At 54.2% G+C, this 10,086-nt stretch overlaps 1 protein-coding gene across 1 annotated transcript in view; it reads right to left on the bottom strand.

The window, feature by feature from the left end:
- Window positions 1-531: 531 nt before the first annotated feature.
- The window catches only part of FAT2 (FAT atypical cadherin 2), a 55,136-nt gene continuing 45,581 nt past the window's right edge, over window positions 532-10,086 (bottom strand). The window contains exons 21-24 of the mRNA XM_054287996.1: window positions 7,090-7,531; window positions 4,471-4,624; window positions 2,193-2,785; window positions 532-1,123 (exon numbers count right to left, since the gene is read on the bottom strand). Coding sequence (XP_054143971.1) covers window positions 591-1,123; window positions 2,193-2,785; window positions 4,471-4,624; window positions 7,090-7,531 — 1,722 coding nt within the window. The 3' untranslated portion in view covers window positions 532-590. The remainder of the gene's footprint in view (window positions 1,124-2,192; window positions 2,786-4,470; window positions 4,625-7,089; window positions 7,532-10,086) is intronic.

The following is a 10,086-nucleotide window of genomic DNA, read 5'->3' as shown; positions in this document are numbered from 1 at the left end:
TGGGACCAGCTGCATTCCCTCTTCTCTCCGCCAGTGTCAGGGAGCAGACATGAAGAGGGTTTGCACCAGCTGATCCATTCCACGAACAAACTGTTGGCTTGATGCAAGCCCTTGGAGCCAGATGTGGGAGCAGGGAGCCTCTGTACCCCACAAGGGGCACTGCCAGGCTGTGCACTGCTAATCCTTCCACACCTTTCTCCTCCATGACTGCTGCCATACCTGCAGTGCTTGCCCTCCTCCTCCTCATCCTCCCCGTGGCCAGGAAGCCTGGTGTGGGAGGACGCAGCATGCTCTGGTTCTGCATGGTGCTGGAGGCAGTCCCCTCGGTGAGGAGGCAGGTTAGTCACTGGCATCCCAGGAGCATCCTCCATGTCCCAGCAGTGCCTGCAGCATCTCCCCTCCATCTGCAGCAGGAGCACCGTGGAGGGCAGCGAGGGGAAAGATCCAACCAAAATTATAACCCAGCCACGCAGGGGGGGACGCTGCAAGCTGAGAGGGACACACACAAGCCTCCCTTCAGCAGCGTGTGCCAGCCCCCTGCCCTCTGTTCTGCGTGGAAACTTCTCTCCTCATCCCAGGAGCAAGCCCCGCTAGAACATCACCTCCTCACAGCTCCCATAGTCACTCTCCACCATGTCAGAGCCCTCGTAGTTGGGTGGCGGCAGGGGCTGGGCTCGGATGCTGGGCTGGTGGCCCAGCTCGCAGTCGGCGTAGGAGGGCTGGGCCACGCTCAGGCGCATGCTGACCCGCTTGTAGCCCGGCTCGGGCTGGAACGGGACCCCCTCGCCCTGCACCAGCTGCGCGGGGTAGTAGCTGATGGCCGTGTACTCGTTCTGGCACTGGGATGCCCCCACGTCCACAGGGCCCAGCGGCAGGAAGTCCTCCAGGTTCTGGTTGCTGTAGCGGGGTGGGATGGGGGCGCGCTTGTTGCTCTGGTCCAGCGGGAAGGGGAAGCCCCCGTAGAGAGCGACCGGCTCCGCGTCCGCCGGGGGAGGGGGCGGCGGAGGGAGAGGAGGGTGAGAGGAGGAGGCAGGGGGGCCTTGGATGATCTCGTAGTGGGAGTACTCCTGCACATCTGATGACAGGTACCGGGGCGGCCAGTAGGTGGTTTCTGCTGGGTAGACTGGAACGAAAGAAAGTCGTGTTAGATGCAGCTCTAGTGGTTAGTGCCTCTCTCTTGCCCTCCTGCAAATTCCCTCTGTAGGCTCTGAGACAGTAGGAGATGTGGCAGACTAGGAAAGAGAGATGTAGCTGCTAATTTGGGAATTGTGGAGACCTGAGATCACCCCTGGCCGTGCTGAGGCTGTGTCCCCACCAGCCTACAGATATCCACTATTGCAGCACCCAAAAGACACACTTCATCATTATGTTTGGATGCAAGAAACATAATGGATGCATGTTATTAAGGGACTGGGGCAGTGATGCCTTGGATCTCTCCCTTTCCCTGCAGTTACCTTTGTGAGGAACTCCTGCATGGGGTAACCTTGCTGTCCAGGGCCATTAAAGGTGTTTCCCTGAGAATGTGATCCCTCTGCCCAGGAGCATTGATGCAAATGTCTTCACTAAAACTCCTACTGACTTTTAGGATCTTAACTTTTTTTTCCCAATTTTTCTCTTTTACAGTTTTTTTTTTTTTTTTGACCCAGGATCACAGCTTGCTGTGCATTAATGGTTTCCCTGCTGACTGTGTACAAAACCAAGCAGAAAAAGCAGAAAACTGGGATGTAGTGGTGAACCAGGAGGAAAGAGCCAATGAAAGCCCTACAGCAGGGCTGGGGCAGCATTTGCCCCTACTTTGTGGAGGAGATAGAATGTAAGAAGATAAAGATAGTGTGGAAGGTAATCTCACCCCTGAGGAGTTGCAGCTGTACTAATTACCAAAGATTTGGACAGGCCTGCACTTAACAGGCCACAGCTGTGTCCAATAAGGATGAGTGCTATAAAAGAGGGGGTTAGCTGGGTGAGAAGGAAGCTGGAGTTTGTTGGCTGTGCTGTGAAGGAGTCAGTGTGGAAGGAGTCAGTGAGGTGACGCCCAGGAGAAATCACCAAGATGATATGGAACTTTTGAGATAAGATGACAACACTACTTTGCTTCGGCCAACACCATTTTCCCTCCATGTTTTCAAACCTCAGATCCCCTTCCCAAGGGAAGGAGGGGTATGTAAGAACAAGAAGGAGCTGTGGCTACTGACCCATCTCCTCCCTGGCCCAGGTGCACTTGATGAAGGACTCGTTGTCGGAGTTGGATGGGGGTGCGGCGGGGGGCAGGTTGGGGGCCACGCTGCACACGATGGTGCCGCGGTGCTTGGGGGCGTTGGCCGAGTTGAAGGTGACGAACTCGGGGGTGCCGGCGCCCTTGCGCGGCTCGGGCGCGGCCCGGTCCAGGTTGTTGTGCGCCGCGTCGCCCAGGATGTTGAGCTCGATGGGGGGCACGGGCTGGGTGCCCACGCCCACGCTCTTGGAGAACTCGCTCTTGGAGAGCAGGTCGGGGTCCTCGCGGGCCACCGGCTTGTGCGCCTTGGGGCGGTGGCAGCAGCGCTTGCGCACCAGCACGAACACCGTGGCCAGGATGGCCGCCCCCAGCACGCCGGCCGCGATCTCCGCGATCTCCTCAGGGCCCAGCGCCCAGTGCGTGGGCACGATGGCCGGGGTGATGATGGGCTGGGTGCAGTACTCCCCCTGGTAGTTGGACGGGCAGATGCAGTACACGGAGCCCTGGCTGCTCACGCAGCGCCCGGCGTTGCGGCACGGGTTGTCTGGGCACTCCTCTGCCAGCTTCTCGCACCTGTGTGGAGAAAGGGATGGAGATGAGCCCTGTCAGTCTGGGATGCACCACAACTGCCTGATCCTGGTCAGGCTCTGGCTTACACCACCCACGGATGCCCTGTCCTGGTCTGCTCTCCCTCCCTCGCTGGATTCTTGCTACCTGCTTATCCTGGCAGAAGATCCTTGAGTATAAAATGATGGTTTTCAAGAGGCCATGTTTTACAGGGTGGAACTATTTTTCAGTTGTACACCCAAATTAAAATAGGGGGCTTTCTGCCTCAGAGCAGTGTTTGGAATTCTAGGGCTAACACTGCATAGAGAGATGCTCCCATCCTGTTAAATTAGGAAGTCCAGGGTCAGTATGAGGTGTGTTAACCTCTTATGAAGTCTCCCATGTCCTCCAAGCCCTGTGGAGCCTCTGGATGGTCTGTGGATGTCTGCAGGTTGCAGAAAACATTTGGGAAAAGACCACCATGTGAGATGGTGAATGGACACCCTTGCTGGAGAGGCTTTTTGACATTTTATGGAGCATCTGCAGAACTGAGATGGAATTTCTGATTCTCTGTCCTGGTCCAACCCACACACACGTAAATGTTTGCCAACAGTATAGGGGACCTTTCCTTCCAACAGCAATGACCTCCCCATGCTGAGGGGAATATACAGTACTTTAGTGGCCTTTCCTCCCTTTTTTTGTTCTCATTACTGAACAAGCTCTGTGAAGTCTGCACTACTCTTGTTGTAGTCAGTGATTTAGGATGTGTGAGCTGGTGTGTGTGACATGTACCCACAGGCTCTGACTGATGTCAGGCATTACGCTGCCACCTAATGCTCAGGCACAGGCCTTTATTCCAAGAGCTGAACAGATCATTTCTGCTTTTGCCTTGATCCACAGGACCAGTGTCCATCCTGGCTAAATGGGCAAGGAAGAAGCATGAACTGGGTGTGATGGGCAAGGCAGAAGGATGAACTGGGTTTGATGCTGTTTGAGCTGCGCTGGGAAGCACTGACCAGGCTGGGCTGGAGGCAAGGTGGGGGTCTTAGAGGGGCTGCTGGGCTGGGGTGGTAATGCCCACTGTCTTGAGCTGGCATTTGAACTGGATGAATCACAGCTGCGAGCTGGGACAGAGATTTCTTTTGCATGAACCCCATAGAGTTCCCAGATAGAAACAACCCCTTTAGCACTCTGCAGGGTGGGTGTTGAGGCTACTGAAGCAGGGGGCACCTCACAGCCCTGCCAGGCAGGTTCAGGGCACCCTCCTGCCACCCAGGGCAGTGTCTGCCTGTACCCTGCTGCCAGGCCCCCCATCACAGCTGAGCTCCCCCCACCACAGCCAAGGTGTTCCCTTTAGTGCTGAAAGTCCTGAGTTCCCTCACAGGGGGCAGCAACGTGTGAGGAGAGACTCTCCCATGAGGAAAAGTTTTTGCACTGCCCCACAGCACCTGCAGGCCCCAAAGCATCTATAAGCAGAGATGTTTCTGTTTTCCCTCCTGCTCAGAGGGGCAGTGGCCACACGATGGCAGAGTTATTTGTGTCCTGCCCTGCTCAGCTCTGCCCTCCAGCACCTCCTGGCTGCAATGCTGGGGCGCCTGCAGTTTGCAGTTAATCCCAGAGTGTGCGGATCTGGTGAGCTCCAGGAAGGTACAAGACTCACGTTCTCAGCCCATCATGGGATGCCACCTGTCCCAAAGCCCCCCCTGCCTTACCTTTCGCCCAGGTACCAGTCAGGGCAGTGGCAGGAGTAGCCAGTGGCCGAGAGGGTGCAGGTTCCCCCGTGCAGGCAGGGCTTGGACTCGCAGGGACTGTCCCCAAGCTCACAGTGCTCACCAGAGAACAGCCCGGGGCAGATGCAGGTGTAACCTGGAGAGGGTGAGAGTGAACATACCCGTGAGGAAAAATGGGCAAGAACAGGGAGGAGCAGAGCCTGGTGCTGATGGCCCCCACAGGGGGCTCGCACAGCTATCCAGGCACAGGAATTTGCTGCTGCAGCAGGTCCTGTGGGACACCCAGGCCATCCCTGGAGGCCTGGTGGGTTCATTACAGGACCTGGTGTGGCTGCTGGAGGCCGGGTGGCCATTCTGGAACAACACAGTGGCACTAGGGAGCTGATTGAGCAAGAAGTCAAGCCCGTCCTCTCCTGACACAGGTCAGGGCACAGCTTTATTGCACGGAGAAGCTGAGGGACAAATCTGGGATAAAGGAAGGGGAACTCGGCTGGCTGATTCACAGTTTCTGACTCTGTTGAGTGCAATCCCCTGTAATTTGTTGTTCTCAGGAGTCTTTGGTCCTGCGAGTTCTCGTGGTATGAAGTGCCTGTCTCAACTTGCCGAGTTTCTCCTGCTTGCAGGAGATGTCTCCTCACAGACAGAGAGAAACCCAGCACAGCCACGGACTCGGAGGGGCTCCTGCTGTTTGTGCTTTTGGCTGCTGTTTAGCATAGCCCCAAGTGTGGAATGTCCCTGGCTGTGCTGGGCTCCTGCTCGTCACCTGGCTGGTGCTGCTGTGAGGGAAATTCAGAGTTTGCACCTTCCAGCACACTTGAAAAGTCTTTGCTACTCATCCACAAGCTGAACAGCCCTGCTTTAGAGCACAGGGCAAACAACCTGGGCCTGTTCCCACATGTGTGTCAGTGCCTGTACCAGAAGGACGTGCTGACACTGGTGCAGCAGGTGCTGGACATTGCCCACAGGGCTGTGTGTGCCCAAACACAGGTCCTGGATGTGGGGCTCACTTGTGTTTGTGGTCCTGGGGTGGTGCTGGGCTGGCCTGGGTGCTCTCCCCACAGCTGTGTTCTCACACGGCCACGTGTTTCCCAGGCTTGCTCCACAGGCGAGTCCCTGCCTGTGCTGCAATCCCACGCTGAGATCCCTGGGCACAGCTCTGCAGGAGCTCGCTGGGATCCCTGGGCACAGCTCTGCAATCCCACACTGAGATCCCTGGGCACAGCTCTGCATGAACTTGGGCTGCCTGCCTGGGGTACCCAGGACTGAGCCAAGGCACTCAGGGTACCAGGATAACCTCACAAATAAACATCCCTTGGGCAATCCCTTCCCTGCAGCCTGGGGCCATGTCCCCTAGGCTCTTTCCTCGCCACCTGGGCCATTTGCAGGAGAAATTGTTCATCCTGGAAGGAAACTATGGGAAAGGTGCTGGATGATCATTAGGTTATTACTGGGGGAGTGATTTTTCACCTCCCCATCCCACTGTATTCTCTCTGCAATGAAAGCAGGGGATGCCTTGACTTAGAGCAGAGATGTGTTTTCCCCTCCAGCGCTTTGAGCCCCTTCCAGCCCAGCCAGAGAGGTATTCCGTGCAGAGGGTCTGAAGGCTGAGGTGTGAGTGCCAGCCAGACTAACTGTTCTGTACATTTACACCTGGTGTCAAACAAGTTCACCTGAACCAGGCAGCTGCTGAGTCGACAGGGCTGGGAATCTTGTTCCCAGAGGCAGCGGGCAGGGCAGGGGAACGTGGTGCCTCCTCTGTCCTCACTTGCTCGCTGGGCAGGGTGTGCTTTGGCAAGGGCCCCAGAGAGCTGCAGGAGCAGCTTCTGCCCCACACAGCAGCGTGGGAAGAGCCCCACTGCCCCTCAGAGAGGCTGAGGCACAGGCAGTACCCATCTCATAGGGGGTGTTATGGGGTGCAGCCCTGCTGTGCTGGCAGCTACAAGGAGTTGTAGGGTAGTGACACAGGGTGGACATCACTGGGAGCAGCTCCTCTGCTCACAGCCCCTGTCCCTGTGACACAGGACACAGCTCACGGCAAGGAGCCCCTCTGAGGGCAGCAGGGACACTGCCTGGGGCAGAGCCTGTATCAAACCTCTTTTGGATGTGTGTAGCCCATGTTAGCCTGGGACTCTAGGATTTGAGCTTACGGTTTTCCCATATCCCTTTGCATAGCCCTGGGGAGTTGCTCACTGCAGCGGGAAGAGTCCAAGATCTTGGCTTGTTTCTGCCCAGATACCATCACCACATGATCCCATCTTGCCTGATTCCAGCCTTGTTAACAGCTCCTTAAGCAAAAAGGATGCAGAGGGGTGGGTGGAATCTCTACATGCATTTGAGTTTTTGGCAACACTCTGCTCTCCTATGTCATGCACACTCCTCAGAAACACCTTCCTGCCCTCTGGGCCCGTGGTCCACCGAGCCAGCATGATGATCTCACAGCCTGCAGCAGCTGCTGCACTGAGTCACCTGAGGTCCCCTGGGATAGAGGATCTCTGCCTCCCCTCTGGAATAACCCCTCTACAGGGATAATAAAGTTGTTGCATCTTTCCCCCCCCTCAGTGCTTACTGCTCTGCACAGCCCTGTGTGGGATGTTCACGTACCTCCTCCGTGAGTTTCGGAGCACATCCCGTTGTTGAGGCAAGGGTTGCTGCTGCAGGCACCGCTGGGGGAGCAGCACTGCCTTATCCCCACCTGCTCCAAGACTTCCCTCGACTGCCCTTTCCCTGGAAGGAGAACCACTTCTCTGCCGTTGATTGCAACCAGGTCCAGGCAGCCCCTGAACCCCCGAGTGACCCTCTGGGACTGCAGCAGCTTTGGGAGGCCCCCAAAGACCAGGTCTCTCCTGCCCTGGGGGACACCGCAGGTCCCTGGCAGCTGGAGGGAGGCGTTGCCTAGGCCATCGATGAGCAGGCGGACGGAAGAGTTCTTCACCTCCAGGAACACCGAGTGCCACTCGCCGTCGCTCACAAACCGTGAGGAGGACAGGTTCCCAGAGGAGCTCCCCTGGCAGCTGTAGCCAAGGTGAGGCACTCCATTAACCATCTGTAAAACACACAATCACAGCTAGTTGTGACACAGGTGGCAGAGGTCTCATTTCTCCTGCTGCTTGTTCCCCTCTCTCCTGGCCTTCACACTGACAGTTGAGATTACTCCCAATTTTCTGATTTCAAGAAGTACCAAATGCACCCTCTTTCACCTTTTTTAACCTATGTCTGGATGAATTAAGTGACTGCAACTCCTTTATTTTGCAGAACACCCTCACCTCTCTGTCACAATTTCACCCGTAGTCCTTCCTGGCAGCCTTTGACCAGCATGCAAGGAGGGAAGCCCACCTTTCCATGTCATAGAGCCATGGGATCATACAGCTACTGCTGCAGCTGCTTGCCCTTTCTCCCACCTTCCTGAGCCTGATCAGAGCCCTGGCATTCAGACTATCCATAAGAGCATCACCAGTCACAGATGGGCTCTTGTCCTGGGCCACGTGGCTTTTGTTCTGTTCTCACTGTCTCACTGGTGGTGGGGAAAGTGCTGGAGCAGTTGCCCCTTTGGCAGGGCTGAGGGTGGTGAAAGAATCTTATTGAGGAGAAGCACTGGCAGCTTTCTCTGGGGGAAAAAGCAGGACTTGGGAGGCAGAGAAAGGAATTACTGTTGTACCCATGCAGGAAAACCAGGCCAAAGTTACTGATATGTGCTGCAATCCAATCCTTGATCTCCACCAGACTGGAGAGAGACGAGGCACTGAGCTGCTAAAAGTGAACCACACCAACGTCCTCTGCATTAAACTGGGACATCAGAAATTCCTATTTCTGGCCCAAGATTCATCTTTACAAGTCATATAGGACAGAGAAAGGAAAAGTTAGCTGTGTTGTTTCAGGGTGAAGTCAGGGTTAAACCCCTTTTTCACCTCTATCTCCCCAGTGCTTTGCTGATAAAACCTCTCTCACAGAAGCAAAGAGCCTATGGAGAAGGACAAAAGGGACGGAACGAAGTGTTGGTGGGAAACCTGCAGAGCCTGCTATGTAGCATCAAGCAATTGATCCCAGGCAGGAGAGATGTCCATGGGAGACATTAGAGACAGCAAGGAGGGTCTGATTCTTGGAAGGGGTTAGAAGAGTAGCAATGATTATGGGCTACCCTGACTTTAGAGAAACCCACACACAATATGAAGGGACTACTCTGGAGCAGAGCAGGACAACAGTTAACTCTTAGAGAGTTTATACCCCATGGTATAAATAAATACCAGTGGGAGGAGATGGCAACTGCTGAAGGAAGAAAGAGCAAGAAGCAGCTGGCACATGGCATGGAAGGGCCTCAGGGCAACACGTCTGTAAATCCCTTTGCACAATTGGCAAGCACACCAGAGAGCTTTGTCACTTCATCTGCAGGAACATGATTTCTCTTCAGATGGGTCTGTAGATTCGGCTTATCAATTTCTGGGGCTGGGAGACAGCTGAGAACTCGATTCCCTGGAGCAAGAACTGACACACTGCCAAGCCTTTCCCAGCTTGCCTGGTCTGCCTCCTCTTCCCATAACCTATTTCTGAACATCAGGAGAGCTTAGAGACTGGAAAGGTGATGATATACATGCTCATGGGAGAGCTCATCCTCTTCATCAAATCTACAAACCATCAGTTATGGTCCTTTCAAGGCTTTGGCTCATATCTGGAGTACCTCAGTCTACAAAGTTTAAAATCTTGAGGGATTCCTTCATTTTGATCAGGCCAGGTGGTTTAGAAACCTTTTTATCCCTAAGATTTGCTAATAAAGTGGGTCAGGAAAGAAATTATTCATAGGCACTTTTATTATGGAGGAGGCTTTATGAATGTTTCCTGTTGAAAAGATTGTGGAGACAAGCTTGGGCACAGGAGATCATGGGCTCACTAAACACCAATAATGAGCCTTTTCTCCCTTGACTGCCTGTGCTGGCCTGAATCAGTGGAGTCTCTTGCCATCTTGTACTTCCTAAGCAGCATCTAAAGTGCTGGATTCCTTCTGATTAACTCTTTGGTGACTCTCCTTCTCAGAGGTGAGGTAGAAATCATGAGACCCTGAATGAGTTTTTCACATTGGCCCTTTAGAGTTCAGCCCAAAGTCACTCTCGGAGATGGGTACAGGACACATGGATGCTATTTCTCTGCTCCTGCTCTTCAGGAGTGATGGCTGTGGCAGCTGGAGCTTGAAATATGTGCAAAAGGCATGTGCGTGGGGGTTGGCTGCTCTGCAGCTCCCTGTCTGAGTGGGTCTGAGTAACTGTGGAAAGATGGAACAACAGGAAGATGGGATTGTGAAACCATGAGAAGGGATGGGGAAATCCAAGAACAGGATGAACACTTCCAGGTAGGTTATAGTGTGTAGATCTCAACATGATCAGTCTCAAGGACAAATCTCTGTAAGCTGGTAAGCATGTCCTAAGTTAAGTCAGAATTCAGTTGATCAGGAATACATAAAACAGCTTTTCTTTAGTCATCTGCTGCTTTCCTTCTGTTGCCAAAGTGGAAGAGGGAGATGATCTTTGAATGCTTTGCTAAGTTCAGTGTTCAGCTGAAGGGAGGAGAGTGATCAGAATGAAATATTCCTGTCTCTGCAGGTGTCTAAAA

Source organism: Melozone crissalis, unplaced genomic scaffold (genome assembly GCF_028551555.1).
Source record: "Melozone crissalis strain CALT ecotype California unplaced genomic scaffold, PUWL_Pcris_2 ptg000061l_1, whole genome shotgun sequence".
Lineage (NCBI taxonomy): Eukaryota > Metazoa > Chordata > Aves > Passeriformes > Passerellidae > Melozone > Melozone crissalis.
The sequence above is the reverse complement of the archived record's forward strand: the minus strand, read 5'-3'. Positions and strand labels throughout refer to the sequence as shown.